Consider the following 17,063-nt stretch of genomic DNA (forward strand, 5'->3'; position numbering starts at 1 on the left):
CTTTATAGTGTTTGACTTCATTTTTAAGAAACATGGATACCAAGTGAATAGTAAAATAGATTCATTCATAAGTGAAAATACTAACTAGAAGTTCATGAATATCAAAACGGGCACTAAGTTCATCAAAGATGGAGAAAAGTTAGAATTTTACTTAAAAGGCTCAAAATGGAAGCTCAGATGTTGACAAGTAAGTAATTTTACTCAACAAATCGAACATAATAATGTAGACTAGAAAGACATGTAATACGCTTCTAACTATAACCATATATCATAAGAATGTATATATCATATATAGAAATGGTAAATTCATAAAAGTTTAATTATTGTATTTATCAATAACTATATGTCAAGAGGTTGGAGATTCAAATTCTCACTTCAAAAGAAGACTGTGACATCAAATATAAAAGGTCCAAATAATTTGGTGTGCATGATTTTCTACGTCCTAAACCGATCGATCTCGTTTAGAATATATGTTAAGTAGTTTTTCTTTAGCAAATGTTAAACATTTATGACTTGTTAAGTTTATTTACTCCCTGTCTATGTCAATTATGCATTTTAATTTAGTAGATTACACTTTATCCACATTTCATGAGCAATTAATAACTCTAAATGTATGATAGGCTTTAAATCCTCTCTTGATGATAATAACGACAATCTTAAGTGGACATCAATTCAAACTCTTTGCGTAATAAATTCAAATATGACAATGTGAGGAAAAAAGGCAATTTATTGATTGGAAACATCTTTTTCAATATGTTTGTACAAAACTAGCTTTAGGGTCCCTTTCTTGTTTCTCCAAAACCTTCATGAAAGACTAACATCAAACAAAACGAATAGTGAACTCACCAATCTCCCATTCTTCTTTGGATACAACTACCCCTTCCATAAATGTTTTCTCAAATTATATGCCCTATCTAATCTAAAAAAAGCAAAAAGAAAACAAAAAAAAAAAAAATATTGAATACCTCTTAAATTTAACATTTGAATTAGGATTCAAAATTCCACTTGACATTCTCTACAATCTACTCAACATGGGTCTTTCAAGCATGTTGTATCTTTACTCATATGTTTCCTAGAAAAATTTCTAAAAAATTGTCCAATAACGTATAACTGTTTCAAGTTAAACACTTTTATCTTTGGAAGTCCAACGATTTAACCATTGAAAAAGAAAATCACATCGACACATGTAACAACTTTATTCTTTTTAATCTCATACTTACCAAAATCTCCAACCTTAATTTTGTAGGAATTGGGGTAAGGAATTCTTGAGGATCTATATTTTTCTAGAGGGTCATGAATCAAATTCTCCATGGGTATACAGTGCAATGACATTTCTGAAAAGGGGGGGAAAGGAAAAGGAAGAGAGGTGCCTAAAATAACTTATTATAAACGATTGCTAAATACCAAATTAGTAATTCAATCTTAGAACAACTTTTGCAGATAAATGAAAACCTACTCGTTGTGATGAGTTCTTGAGTATGAAAGTCTCTACTGCACTTTACTATTATACATTTTTTAGACTATAGTTTGCTTTCCCCCCTTGACAAAATGGAGACAAAGAAGGCATGATGAAAGCATCAACTTGGGCTTGTTCAACAAACATTATGACCATTGGATTAAGAATCAAACCTCCACTTCACATCTTGTTGGGAAAAAAATGACGACAGCTTGTTGTCTACGATCTTGCTCGTGGGGTGGGATATAACATAATATTCTCAAAGCCTGGAAAGACTCACAAGTAAGGATAATTCAGTACACCTAGCATGATCGCCTTTCCACCTTAGAGCCTCAAAGATCAAATCTTTTTGGTTTGACATTTAAGTTGTGGGAATGTTGATTGAAGTCTGTGCTGTGTTGAAGGGATATGTGTATGATCAAATTGATTACACAAATTCAGGGTAGCAACAAAACCAAGAAAAGAATATAGAAAAAGACAGTTCTCTTCTATTCTACTAATATTAATGAGTGATCTTTGCTTAATGAGTCTCTTCTTTTATGATTAATTAGTTCAAAAATCATCCACCTTTACTTGATATTAAATTATTAAAACTCTAACCACCTCCCAACTAGTATAGTAGAGTGGAGCTACCAACTTCAAAGCTGACGTTAGGGCTTTGTTAGCTTAGGGCTAGAATAATATACAAAGTTTGGGGCCTAAATATTTGCATTAAAATTTTACAAAGATTTATCTGTTCTTTGTCAATCTATACAAAAGTATATTGCCTAACTCACCATTTCATGGGAAGATACAAAGCTTTTGAATCCAAACAAAGTCAAGAGGGATGAAATATGAAGTAGAGGACAATTACAAAAGTGACAATGAATCGTATATTGGTTATGAGTACTTGGCCCCACGTGAAATTTGTGGTTGGCAGTAAAACATTGTTTTTTGTAGATTTTTCGAGATCTAGGGTTATTTAACTCTTTGGATTCTTTTTTGTCAAATAGCGTTTTAGCATCCATGGAAAATTTCTTCTTTATGAAGTACAATTGTTCATATCATTCTCAAGACACTAATGTCCACTGCAAGATAATATCACATGTATTAAAGTATCATCGAGCGATAAATTTTACCTCTTCAAGATGGAAAGCGGCTTCCTCGATCCTCTAAAAATGCATATTTCGAAAACACCTTGACCATAGTAGTAATTGTAAGTAATAGCACCCGGGTCTCAAAAAATTTCTCCATGACAAACAACATAGCACAATTGTATGAAAAAAAAGAAAGAAATGAAAACACACCAGACGGCTGTGAGTTTCCTTTCAAAAACAAAATGCTGAGAAAGAAAAAAAAATTGAGAATTTTTCCCCCATTTCTTCCAATTTGTCCTTTTGCTGGTTGGTTTTTTTTTTTTTTTTTCTCCCTCTAATCTCGAAGGCAAGTAAACAATTCGTATCCAAAACAACTCTCAACAATATAAAGTAAAAGACACTCTCAAAAACATAGACCAAACGTATAAAGTACAAAGGTTAATTAAAGACATAAATAGTAGATATAGAAATGAAACGACCCAAAGGTACAAAAAAAGGCCACAGCCACAACCAGTTGGTGAAGTTTGCACCAAGTGATTGATCACCAAAAGTCTAGCAAGGGAAAACAAAAATTCTCGGACGAATCAAAGGAGAAATGTCAAGAGACCAATGGCCTGAGTTGATTTGGGCTTCTTTTCTCCACACCCTTTCTATATTTGAGTGAGAATTATCGTCACCAACGAGTGCACTCTTTATCTTTTCTTTTTTTTTAGCATGAAAAAAAGCTGCATCTAACTTCCAATTCTACAACATCTAACACACAGTACCCCCTAAAATACGTAATACTTTCAATCCAACAATTACAGAAGTGAACTTCAAACTTAGAAAATGAAATTCATTCACCAATGAAAATATTGCCAATAACCAACCGACGTTGCATTATCTTCGGAGGGCTACGGAAGTTTATAGTTTCCACGGCAATGACATGGGAAAGAGTGAAGGTAATAGGTCAAGAACAGAAGCTTCCAGGAGTTTACAATGCTTAAAACTTTAAGGTCAAAGATGTAATTAATAATATGAACAGGATTGCACAAGTCCATAAGCCATTACTGCATGGCCGTCGGTCCTTTACTTCTTTGCTCCTCTTCATGATTGCCATAACAATTAACAATTAACAGTGAACAATTTTGCGTCTTCAGTAAAAAAAAATTGGCAAGTCACATTAGACTCATCATCACTGTCCTCTCAAATATATTGGTAACTATGTCGTAATAAATCGTTAAATATCCGAAAATAGTGTATTCCAAAATTATGGAAAAAGTACAGAAAATGTATTGCTCTCATAATTCGTCATTATTTTTTGGAAAAGAATATTGCTCTTATATTTATGCCTAATCTTTCCATTTTTAAAGATATTGATAGGAATTTTAGATGAGTCCACATCGTCATGACAATGTTCCCATAAATCAAGGATTTGTTGATTGATGTTCCCAAATATTAATCAACAATGTTACCATGAGGATGGCACTTAAGGTAAAGTTGGATAATTAATACAACGCCCGAAAAATCACATGTTAGGAGAAGAACCCGACCAACACCAAACAAATGAATGGGATGGGGATTGAAGGGAAGAGAGGCCATACCAGAGAGGCAATGTCAACCCCAACTCTCTCGGCAGCAAAAGTTCCAAATTGAATATCAACTCCTGCGATGGTAAGAAACCTTAAAAAGAAGAATCCACTAAAAATAGCTGCAACTTAATGCTTATCAAATTAATAATGGACATGGTAAATAAAAAAATAAAATTCCAACTTGTTAAAGTGTTTCTACTCGTAAGATTGCTAATGATAATATAATGATTTTTTGGAAGCAGAACTTGATCACATTCGTCCCCAAGCATCTGAAAGTTTTACAATAAGAGCATTCATTTGAATTGTTTTGCCATGAAGATTGACAAGTATTTGTGTGCTTTTCCTTGGAACAATTTTTTTAGGAAAACCCACCAAGCTTCAAACTCGTCCTCAATAGAAGAACAAAAATGAAGACAGCCACAAAAAAACACAAAAATGAAACATAATCCAAAACGAAAAATGATGCACATTGGCAATATGCATGTTCTAAATATTAAAAAAAAAGTGTAATTGCAATCATGGAACCGTGGTCATCGTCAAATCAGTTGCTCGGAATTTATTCTCCTTTTTTTTCGGAAGGGGTGGGGTAGGATGAATATCTGCAATTATTGTTTCGTTAAATATCAAATGCCCAACTTTTGCGATGATACCACTCCCAAGGTTGGTCAGCATACTCATTTTATCTTTTTATTGAATAAAAAATTAAACATGTCTGTACAAAGAATCAATATCCAAGGACTGTCTAAGCAAAACAAAAATTGACTTTACAGTATCTAAGAGGAGAGACTCATCTGCAATATAGAGATATCTATAAGAATGAACAAGGTCAGAAATTCATCACTGGAATGCCAAGTATCTCCCGTGTAGCAATCGGCCGTCCTCTACCAACATTCATAATCTTACCTGAAACAAAAAGGAAATTACATTAATGCTCTCTCCACTCATTCATTTTTCTGTGGTCATTCACTATATTAGTGGTCGTCAACAATCAGGTTGTTCAAATATTTTTTGAGGGACACAAGATTTTTTTATCGGAATAGTGAAATAAGTCTAATGCTCAAAGTACAAGAACATAACAATACCAAAACAGTATCAAACCAATCATAATTGATTAAGAAGAAATAAATGCATTCCGATCTAAGCTAATAACTAGAACAAAACAATATCAAACCAATCATAACTAGAAAAGGATGTTCCACTTCAAAGAAGAGAAATCATCCCTAAAGTTTAGTGATCTCTCTCTACAAAATAATGTTCTATTCAAAAGATAATCAAAAGCTTCCTATTACAACCCTAAAGTAGTTATTTATAGCCTTCCAAGAAAATAAAGCAATTAACTAATTGTCTAAAACATACTAATTGAATATTAATTAATCTAAAATTCATAATCAAATTAAATATTGACTAAAACATTCTAGTTCTCATCATAAAGCTAAACTAAGATACCATGTCTGTATCCTTCGTATTTAAAACCAACGCTGGAATACAATGCATTGTTCATACATGAAAGAAAAGAATTACCTCGACCAACTTTAGCTGGGTGATTTGAGGCATGACAGAGTTGCACCCTGACAAGCATTCAGGTGCAGTATGCAAAACCCTTCATGCTTGGCAAATGAAGACAATTTAGGTTCACACTTCTTCATCCACACAATTTCGAAAAGACTTCATGTCCACTACAAAAGAAGAAGAAATTTAATCCTGATTCGTGACTGAAGAATTGAACCAAATACACAAGTTGAAAAATATCACACAAGATTAAAAGAATGTGTGGACGATACTACAAACAGAATCATCAGGTGATGGAGAGGCAGATAAGACATTTCAAACAAATATGACCTAAATTTGTTTCTTATCCAAATAATAACAATAATAATAATAACTTGTACAAACTTTGCAGCCACCAAAGCAATTGCTAAATTCAAGATCAAGAACATGAACTGAAGGTTTTGAACTTTTGACATATATCTTACGCTTATCTCCTTGTGAAATGAAATATCCTTTGTTTCCACCAGAAGGAAGGAAGAAAGATAAATAAATATATATATATATATATCATACACAAAAAAGAAGTAAATTACACAAAAGAAAAGAGCCCGTGACCAAAACCAAAGACTAACATAACAGCTCCCATTATGAATATGAATGTTTAGAGACAAAGGACAAAGGAGAAAGAAACGTTATAAAACTCCTCAGAGAAGGAAACCTAAAGAGGGATATTATATCACTATCTAACTAAAAGCCCACACCTTCCCAAAGCTTGCAATGTTTCAGAAAATTTCCCAGTCCAAGCTAAATATTCTAGACACACACTAAAGACCTTCCCTGTCCCAATGAAAGCACACCCCAATAACATCAGGTGACGCAAACAAATATGAGCCAACTGCATGTTATATTTAATAATTTAGTTTTGTTAGGAAAATTTGGTTATAAATACAGTCAGTGAGAGGACCGGAAGGCATTTGGCGAATGAGTTAGGGCTTGAGAGAGATCTCAAAAAGGATGGTGCAACTATCTCGAAGTACTTGTTTCTATTGTAATTTCTTCTTGATATTCTTGTTTCTTTCCTAAGCTGATATCGTGGCAGTTCTCACCCTCTCACCATCAAGCAATTGAAAGTTTTGTTTTGCATCTGAAACATTGCCAGAAATGTGCCAGAAATGTGACAATGTCATTCAAAAACCCCAGGAACAAAATTCCTAGGTAAAGAATACCAACAAAAAAATTCAACATCCTTGTTCAAGAACCACCACCATCCGGTTGAAACCCAACCGGCACTTCTCATACGTCATCTTCATTGATAATAATCAATTGCAAAATATAAGAACTAGGATCTTGGAGGCGCCACAGCCACTTTCTAATATTATATTTCATGAGAGCAGTACGAAAGCATCAGGATTATAACCCAAACATGAAGCATCTCTTTAATGGAGAGATCCTAAATAAGAGCATATATCACTTATATCATCAACATGAGATGGAGAGATCATTAGAAAAGAATAGACAAATTGCTCAACAAGTTTTTCTTAAGCATGATGTATACCTGGAAAGCGCAACGAATTTTCCTAGTTTAGTGATCCCCGACACCTGAAATGATAGGGGGAAAATATAAACTCAAGGTCAGACAACTCCTACATAGCTGATAACAGGAATTTGTAAAAATTAACTCGGGCCTTATCTGGAAGCAACATATGTGAAGTCTATTAATTAAAAGAACTATATATATATAGTTAGTAAGTTATAAGTTAGTTAGACAACCTCCTCGAACGGCAATTACAAGGAATTTTCTTCTCCTCCAAAGGAAATTTGTAATTGTACGTAATTTCTTCACCAGCAGATATGTGTCGTTTTGCATAGATGAAAATTTTCTTCTGACCTTCAACAGTTATAACTTTGGTGTAGCAATTAGGCTGCAAACAATATCCACGTGAGGTAGAAAAATAGCCTTCTCAGTAAAAAAAAATCATATTAGTTCCAAAGTTACCTCACAAGAATGGTTTATAAATCGTGCAACGCCCCCACGCTTTGTAGCATCGACCTATCAGAAGTTTATTTTTAAAAAATCGTTCAACACATTTGTAAGAAAGTCTAAGAGAGGGGGGCAGATTACATATAACGAAGAGAATGTCACATTGAAAGAGAACCACCAAACATCTATAATTTAAAATTCGATGCCAGTCATAAAACCTACAAACCCGGTACAAGTCAGGTTGTCAACTACCCATCTATACTAATTCCAAAAGTAGGATAGTGCTAGTAAGGCATAACAACATGGTGAAGGATTTATTTTCTTTTGTTTGTTAGTAATCATAAAGTTTACTGCATAAGTAAATTAGGAGAAAGGTGTGAGAAGGGTTGTATATACTATACTGACCACATAACCATCGTCAAGTCTAAACAGATAACTGCTTCCAATTCCCATCTTCTCATACTGGCGTTCCCTTATATCAGAAATCTGCCAAATCAATTCATTCACTTAATCATACTGACAAAGCACAAAGCCAATTCCAAATCAATAAATAAATAAATTCTCAGCACAAGGTTACAGAGAAGATATCTTTACCCGAGGGCGAATTAGTTCACCAACGTATTCAATTACAAAATCCTCTGCTTCGATCGGCTCCAGGGCAACTAGACCCCAGTCATGAATCTTACTACGTTGAAAGCGTAAACGTTTTTTCCTTGCCTAAAATTTACGTCAATATGTTATAATAGTTAAAGGAAGCACTCCATGACCAACTAATTCTTTACTACCTTCAATTGAGATGCTTTTAAAAGGTCGGCACCATCTGCAGCAGCAAGAAGATTCCTCAACTTCACTCTATTTGTTCGCGCTGAAAGGCCTTTGCCATTTAACAAATGAGATGTACTGACATCAGGACCTATTGGATCAGAATAAAAATATTGAAAACCCCTATTACGAGCTCTCTCAGCAGGACTTGCTTTCAGTGTCCATCTACGCCATTCCCATCCATTAATTGATGAACGGGCACAACCATCAGATATAATGGATATGTTTAACTTCCTAGATTTATCAGACTTTTTCTTTTGAGCTACAACCCTCTTACTTGCTGCTTGCTTACTAAAATCGTCTGCAACTGTCAAGACCTTATTACCAAGCAAGGATGCCTCATCAACCTTCTGCTTCCTCTTTATCTTTGATACATTCACAGCTGCACACAAGTATAGGCCAGGAAAAAAACTTGAGAGAGAGAGAGAAAAGATCAAAGATGATAATAACAATGAAGTAGAACCTAAAGAACAAATTTGAAAATTAAGTAAATAATAACAATAGAAAGTTAGAAACAATGTATTAAGAGGGACCCTTACAAAGCTTTTCCTGGGCACCAACTCCACGATCACATTTATTCATAACCTGGTCAACATTTTTTATCATCAATGGTGAACCTATCATTCTCCCTTTCCCATGCTTCACAGAATCCTTCTTGGCATTATCATCTAAATAGAGGACCAACTGGTGAGCAATCGTGCAGATGAAAATATCCAAAACATTTGCAAGTTAAAAATCTCAACACGAAATGGTATACCTTTAACAGGAGGTGAAAATTTTAACTTTTTTGTACCACATATGGTTTTCCCAGAAGAATGACTACTGGGTAATGTAACTTCTGCACAAGTCCGCTTGCAGGTGGCCTTAATAGACAGGTCCTTTTTCCTTTTATTTTTTGCAATAGACTTAAGTGTCAAAGAAGCAATTTCAGAGTCAGTAGTCTCACATACACCAACAGAAATATTTTCTTTCCTTGACTTTTCAGACGGTTGATTTCGTACAACAGGACTGCCCTCAGTAGCACAATCTGAAGATCCTAACTTTCTCTTTGATGACTTCTTGCGGTAATAAGTATAATTACCAGTTACAAGAGAAGATTCCAAGAAGCGTTCTGATCCTTCCCTTAACTTGTCCGGTACTTTAGAGGCTTCACCACCATCACATGCTCCTTCCTAACGTAAAAATAATACACAGATCAAAAGCGTGCAAATAAAGGAAATTCCAAGGATGTGAGCAGACCCAAAGAAACTAACTAGGCATGCAAATGAAGAGGCAGCTGTATCATGAAAAATATTGGATTAAGGACAAAAATGAAATCAAGTCATACCACAATTCTATTAGAATTACAATGTTTCTTCGATGCAATCCACGAAGAAACAAACTGACGAAGAAGATCGTCTTTGTATGATGATGTCCATTCCTTAAGAACTGCATCGTGTAATTTCTGCCTGCATATTGCAAGCATAATGTATCCTTCAATCTTAGAATAGCACTTATTTGAGCTGGAAGGACGAAATTTACAAGCAGGAGATGGAATTTGAAAGGTAGGATGTTCCTCAAGACCAGGAGCAAGCAATTCATTGCAATCTTCATTAAAAGCACAATCTTCATTAAAAGCACAACCTTCATTTGTACAGATTTCTTTGAACACTTCATATAATGAATTTGCAACAGAATTCAACGCTGTATCATTAGACAGATTAACCTCGGGTAACAGAGCTAGTTTAAGTTCACCCGAATTTCTATCTCCATGTGTATCGTTTGAATCACATTGCAGTTCACCAAAGGAGTTTGAATAATTGTCAGTACTAGAACATTGAATAGATACATCAAGAGCAACCTGGAATGATAAGAAAGGTCTCTTTAGATATACTGGATGGGCAAGATTAAAAGATAAAAGCAACTTTCTGCACTACTGATAAGAACTCTCTTTAATTCAATGACATAGAGTTACAAAATCAAGGAAAGGTAAATAAAAGTATCAACAAAGGCTTTAGGAGTACAAGAATCCCTACTCCAATGGGCATGAATATTATGTAAAGAGAGATTACAAAAAAAGAACTTCAGATTAGAAAACTCCAAAGTAGAAACTGAGATCAAACAAAATCCAAAATTATGCATTAGTTATTCTTTAACGAGAAAACCAAACCTTTCATTGTGTCCAACAGGAAAAGTTAAAAGAATACAGAATACAAAAAAAAAAAAAAAAAAAAAAAAAAAAAAAAAAACCCTCCAACATAAAGAGCCAAACTAATAAATACCCTATTGTATGTGTTAGGATTAAAGAATCAATCATACCTTATCTAATTTGACATCTGTTGAGGCGTTGCATGAACTTATCACTTCTTCCTCGAGGATATCCTGAATATACTCGGCCATAGATACCTTTGCAGAGGAATGAAGCTCTTTTTCGAGGTATTCCACCATCCATTTCAAGTCTTCCTTTGGCCTCTCACAACAAGAATGGCTTGTTGGCCTAGAAGATTTGTGTCCAACAGGAACTGACAGAGATATAACAGCTGAGCGTGCACAGTTTTCTGTCTGTGCTCCCTTAAACTTGGAGACTGATAGGGAACTGACACCATGAAGAGAAGATTCTTTCCGTGGTAAAGACTGCAAAATAAATAATACATTTTAATAATATAAATTCATTTGTACAAGCAAATTTATTTTCTTCACAAAACATACTCTCTAAAAATACAACATGGCCACTCGTCGCAGGATTAATTTCAGGGAAAAGGAAAAGAAACTATTCAGGATACGAACCTCAATGTTGTACAAACTCCTTAAAGCTTGAATCAAGGCTAATTACATCAAACTTTAAAAGAACACCATAGGACTTAAAATAAATATTAGTGTACCCAAACCAGCAAGCAAGGAGGGCCACGAGAGCCAAATCTCAGCCAAAAAATTTCCTAATTATATTTATATGACTTTTGCATAATCTCTTATGGATAAGAATCATTTCATTATCAAATTCAAAACGATGTCCAGAAAGAAATGATCCTCTGAACAGATATAAGAAACACTAGCCAATCCGAATTGATCAGTTCAAGGTGGTGTGATTCAACCACCTCAAAGTAAATGAAAGAACAAAAAAACAGCTTCCACAATTAATGATGTTCTTCAGAAGTGATAGAACTTTAAAATTAAATAGTTATTTAAAAGAAATTTAATTAAAAAATATGTTATTTACATGTTAAGTCAATTACTAAATACAAAATTGTATAGGTATTTGTCATAACAATTCAACTCATATCCATTAGAATTTAGTACTAAACTTGATACCAGGCACTCTCTGGCGTCAACTATAATCATAAAAATACAACCAGAATAGCAGAACAATATGCTCCGTGTGGAGACTTACAGCTTCAGCAGGTGTTTTTTCAATCTTCTTGACACGATCTCTATATCCACTAGAAGCTAAACTATAGTGAGGACGATAAGACCAAAATCTTTTCCTCCGCCACGCAGATGAATATTCTGCCACCGTATCATAAGAAACAGCATTCCAAACTACTTGTAAGGAGTAGTCAAAAAGCATTTGGCAAATAACTGCATGCACCTCCCTAAAGTTATCAATGCTGCCAACCAATTTAAGAGACTGAACAGGAACAACATCAGTAGAAACTTTCTCGGGAACACTAAAAAAGCCTTGTGTTTCTGGCATAGAATCAGCAGGAAAATCCCCTCCTCTAGTTACTTCTGACTGCCAAAATAAAATATTATTACCTACAAAGAAAAATAGAAATATGAAAATATACTAGTCTTTTTTTTCCTTTTCATTACTATTCCTTACCATTCTACTGTCCAGAGAGCAAACCTTCATAATCTGGTTGGTTTGTTCAACCTTAATTTGTCTTTCAGATTTCTTCACGGTGACAAATTCTCCAATGATGCTGCCAACAATCTCATCAAGCACCACTTTGCGTGCTGCTTTCATTATTCCAGCATGTAGTTGAGATGAAACTCCTTCAGAAGTTTCAGATATAAATTTCAGTAAAGAGCCACTCTCATTGGTTTTGAGATCAGATGAGAATAGAGGTAGAGGTATCGCAGCTTTCCATGCATTCACCGCAGAAAATAATGTGAAGGGTTTGAATTTGCTTTCGATATGGTATATCTACATCATAGAATGTCAATGAAATACAGTAAGAACAAGATTAACCAAATAATGAACAATTAATGACATCCAGTAGTACATTTCAAATGAAGGCAGACGAGAAGATCGATCAAATAACTGAACATCCAGTTACATTCAAATGTGCATTCAAACAAAGACAAAATTTGGGAAATTATTTAAGAACAAAAATAAAATAAAACAATCTTGCTTACCACAGAAATCCAGGAAAAACATGTTTAACTACGTTTAAAAGTAAACCTCTTATATGTGTATAATAGTTTTTCACATATGCTCCCTTTTAGAACAATAAGTTAGTTTTCCCTCTAAAAGCAAAGGCTGAAGAATACTAATTTCATAACCCACACAGTTATAAGAAAACAATTTAGCAGACAGAAGCAAAAACTGTTTTGGAAACTCTCCTGAACAAGTTACTTTGCTCAAGTGTGGAGTTCTGACTTCATACAGAAATCAAACACCTAGGACAGTTTTATAAGCTATAGAAACAGATGAACACCAACCACTTGTTATTCCAACATTAGTAAAATCCTAAACTCAAGAAATATAGAAACCCCAGTTATTATCAACAAACGCAAGTTTTGTAAGTGTTTTGCCTGTAAAAAATAGAACATTATAAAGTTTCTATGTAGCCATAACTTCAGAGAAAGTCAAGAAAAGATTATACTACCATTTCAATCCAGTCAAAGTGTATTATACATAAAGTAAAAAAGATTGCCCCTTGGGCGTATTTAGATTTTAAAATGAAAGGAACTACTGACTTTCAAAAGGAGAGGTCCTAGACAGGTTCAATAAGTTGTATTTCACCCAAAGGGGAAAATTAAATTAGTTAATTAATTTAAAATTAGAGACCCTATCTGGCACTCTTACAAGTTTTTTTCCTACTTATGTTTTCAATGTAATTAACTGTAGTTGGGAGCCTTTTTTGCAATGGTCGTTGGTCCCATTGAAAGTGTCTTCTTAAAAGTTACATTAAACGGTATAAAAGCTGTTGGGGGTTCCCTTTCTTTCTCTCACTCATTATCGAAATTGGGTATCAAAGTCAAGTTTAACATTGTCATCACTTACCCAAGTTATGGGATATACAGGCTATGAACACCCAAAAGGAAATTGGAGATGTGCTTGGATTGCTGGCATTGTATGTTTTCCCCCTCGAGAATTTAACATAATTAGACTATAGATTCTAGGCAGGGTTCTAAAAAGATTTGCATCGTAGCAAACAAATGAGAAGAGATCTCTTTCAAAGTGGATGGATGATGGCATCAAATCTACAACAAAGTTTTCAAAGATTTATGCAAAATCGCTAAGCACAATGGGCACCATTTAAATCACCAGCTTACCATTACTGAGTCCTTCAGGTATCCATGCTGATGCCAAGAATATAATTGTAGAAGAGAATAAGGACCATGTTTCCTCCCTGTATGATCCATAATCAACCAGCAGGATCCTTCAACTGACTGGAAAAATTGAAAATAAAAAATAAAAAGTTCAGAGACGAGTTACAATAGTTTTGAGTACTTCACAAAGCTAAGGTATTGTATAACTTTCTGGAGTGGTCAACACGAAAAGATTCCCTACCGATGGAAGATTGGAAGTAGTTAAGCAAAATAGTTCAGAATTTGAAGCCTGTTTAGAGCCACCATTTTCATATCCGAAACTTAGAGGGCTAGATTGTGAATCATGACAAGGAGTCGGTGGATTCCCACACTCCACCAAGCCCTCTTGCCTATGCATAGCCAAATCAATTTTACAAGCATCAGAATGATTCCCATTAAGACCCATGTTGGAGATGTCCACACTCAAATATGCAAAACCGGTTGCAATATGATCAGGAAACTGCTTAAAATATTTGAGTGGTACAGGATTGGTCAACGCTCCATTGAAAACAGGATATACAAGAAGCTCATCTGGCAAGAAACCGGTAGATAAACCTTCATGAAGCTGCTCTTGGATATAAGGGCCACACATTTGACCTTGTTCATTAACATACATCCAACCACTTACACAAGTAGGGAAAGAATACCCAGAGAAACCCTTATCTCGAAATGAGGAGCCCTCCGAACTGCAGCATTCTGGAAGATCAGGGCTAGTGCCGTTCAACTGGCAGCTCATATCTACTGATGAATATGAACCATTTTTTTCATCAATATCAATGCAACATGAAGATACGGAAGCACCATCCCTGCACCTGAGTTTTTATTCACACAAAGAAATGAAAAGATGAAAAAATGTTGGAAATGTGGAAGAAATAAGAAGAAAGTTTCTACAATAAAAGACCAAGCATATTGTTGTCACAAATACTAATCGTTGAGATAGCAATCCTAAAATGCAGTTCTGCCAAAGCCCATGCATCCTACTCTAGGAACTAGAGAAAATGGGGACCACATCAGACACTCTGTAAACTGTCAAAACCCACAAGTCCACGTCAAAAAAGAAATGTTCTAGTTCTTCATAACAACATTCAAAATAGGAGATTGTTTAGGCAAGTGGATAGGGACCATCAATCGTTTTAAAGTTCTCTATGGGATTCAATTTTGCAGATATTTGAAGGCTTTTTGTAACTATTCTATAGGCACTGTTTTCCATAATTGGAGACTAGAATCCCTTCTTGTAAAGGGAGTCCCCTTTGTTGTGGGTTTAGTTTTTTGTATGCACGTGTATTTTTTAATTTTTTTTTTCTCAAAGAAAGTTGTTACTTCAATAAAAAAGATGAAGAGGGAGCTTTCATTATGGTAATTTCTTCTTGAGGGTGAAGGCGTAAGGGTGCACAGCCTTTTATACATTTTGAGAAGTTGTACATTGCCTTAGGGCAAGTTTCCTTTCATTGAATAAAACTTTCACAAGCTAGATAGCTATTAGATACTTCAACCAGAAGTATCTTAAAAATTATTGAGACCCGTTCAGGAACTTGGTTGATAGAAATGTTACAATTGTCCATCCTTCATTATTTACATTTTCTTCTGCTTTTGTTAGTGAGAAACATCGCTTACATCAAAAGGATGATGTATACTAAGGAAGATCGGGGGAAGAGCATTTGATTCTTATTTTCTTTTCCATATTTGTTCATGATTCAGATCATTTTTACTTGCCCCGTCTTTACATTCCCGTTGAAATTACTTTGACTCCTTGTCCCAACCCACAACAATAATGAGGACAGAAGATTGAAGTAGAAATAGAGCAGCTTCAAAATAAGATGTGCAACCCAAATAGATTGTGTCCTGAATATCATCCAAGCCAATCCGGTAAAAGTTGTTTGCCCAAAGAAAGCTACACTCTATAGAAAATCCTGGATAGGGACCGAACCTCGCAATGTGTATGTTCATGACTCAACAAATATTCATCGTGCTTGCATGTACCTTGAAATATATATAAACATAAATGTTGAGGAGCAAGAGGTGAGGGATCTAACTTATAGACTACCTGGAGAAGGAGCGACCATCCGTGCTAAGCTGTGAAGATAAGGGGAAACAATCATATTTACACTCACAGCTTAATATATCTGGGTCTTGATGTTGAATCTCCGTCACTTTACACCTTTTTCGTGAAAATAAGGAATTATCATACTCATGGAGAAGTACTGTTCCGGAAACCATGTCCCGAGAATATAATGGGTAAAAACCCGAATTTTACTAAAACTGAAAACTCTGCAAATGAAATAAAATAAAAATAATGCTGCATTATATGAAAATAAACCATAAAGAATAGGGAAACAAAGTTATGATATAAAGCACATGGGTGAAGTTCGGAAAATGAAAGAAGCCAAGATGGAAAGTGAGCTGAATGCAATGGCTACCTTCCCGCAAGAAGGCTTAAAATAAAAGGTAGCTGTAGAAAGCACGAGACACGATAGGAATAACAATGCCAAAACACCCTCGAACCCCATCCTCACCCCCATAATTTAGTTTTAGAACTCAAATAACATAGTTAAAACACTTGTTGCACTGGTGGGGACGCTTCCCCGTTTCAATAAGATAGTCTTCTACAAGACAATAAAACTAATTTCCAAACTACACATGAACAATGTAAAACCCTTAGATAAACACTCAAATAAAAGAGAGGGAAAAAAACACCCCAACAGAAAAACTAGCAGTCTTAAACAGGAAGACGAAGAGACAAGAAAAAATATCGAAAAATATGGTGATAGACGAAGAAGTATAAGAAAGAAAGATAATGCGATTGGTATAAAAGCAATCTATCTGCATGTGGTAAGCTGGGAACAGGATATCCAGAGTGAAGAAAATGCTAAGAACAACGGGAACAACAATACAATCCGCGTCAAACGGAGATCTGTGTTTATCTTAAAACTCGTCAAAAGAAGCAGTGAGAAGCTAATCTTGAAAGAAGGATGGAATTGAGGTTGAGATAAAGAAGTACCTATGGGTAGACGACGAGCATGGAGTCTAGGGCAGGGGCTAGAAGTCGATTCTTCCCCGTCTGCTCTCGTCTCTCTTCCTCTCGACCAATGGATCCTGGACCTGCGCTCGTATTCTTTCGCTTTCTTGCCGCGATTTTATTTGCCATCCGGTTCGGC

The 17,063-nt window shown here is 35.0% G+C and overlaps 1 protein-coding gene across 3 annotated transcripts; it reads right to left on the reverse strand.

The window, feature by feature from the left end:
• Window positions 1–3,917: 3,917 nt before the first annotated feature.
• LOC101220062 (histone-lysine N-methyltransferase ATXR7) lies at window positions 3,918–17,063 on the reverse strand. Of its 3 annotated transcripts, none has more exons than XM_011659169.2 (18): window positions 16,907–17,063; window positions 15,953–16,176; window positions 14,111–14,720; window positions 13,873–13,989; window positions 12,194–12,517; window positions 11,762–12,103; window positions 10,693–11,007; window positions 9,722–10,234; window positions 9,152–9,566; window positions 8,934–9,062; window positions 8,358–8,776; window positions 8,167–8,289; window positions 7,978–8,058; window positions 7,588–7,641; window positions 7,362–7,513; window positions 7,147–7,190; window positions 5,625–5,779; window positions 3,918–5,006 (listed from the first exon to the last, which is right to left on the reverse strand). In XM_011659169.2, exons 2-16 carry the CDS (start codon window positions 16,123–16,125, stop codon window positions 7,169–7,171), a joined length of 3,789 nt encoding a protein of 1,262 aa, XP_011657471.1. In that variant the 5' UTR covers window positions 16,126–16,176; window positions 16,907–17,063; the 3' UTR covers window positions 3,918–5,006; window positions 5,625–5,779; window positions 7,147–7,168. The 3 variants fall into 3 exon arrangements, with proteins under 3 accessions (XP_011657471.1, XP_011657472.1, XP_011657473.1); XM_011659170.2 differs by having other exon boundaries at window positions 15,953–16,066; window positions 16,907–17,032; XM_011659171.2 differs by lacking the exon at window positions 15,953–16,176 and having other exon boundaries at window positions 16,907–17,016.

This window comes from Cucumis sativus, chromosome 6 (assembly GCF_000004075.3).
Source record: "Cucumis sativus cultivar 9930 chromosome 6, Cucumber_9930_V3, whole genome shotgun sequence".
Classification (NCBI taxonomy): Eukaryota; Viridiplantae; Streptophyta; class Magnoliopsida; order Cucurbitales; family Cucurbitaceae; genus Cucumis; species Cucumis sativus.

Coding starts and splice junctions, on each gene's coding strand:
- LOC101220062 (XM_011659169.2), bottom strand. CDS start 16,125: ATGGTTTCCGGAACAGTACTTCTCCATGAGTATGATAATTCCTTATTT. Junction 13,990..14,110: donor CTACTTCCAATCTTCCATCG/GTAGGGAATCTT, acceptor CAATTTTTCCAG/TCAGTTGAAGGATCCTGCTG. Junction 8,777..8,933: donor TGGTGCCCAGGAAAAGCTTT/GTAAGGGTCCCT, acceptor ACTTGTGTGCAG/CTGTGAATGTATCAAAGATA.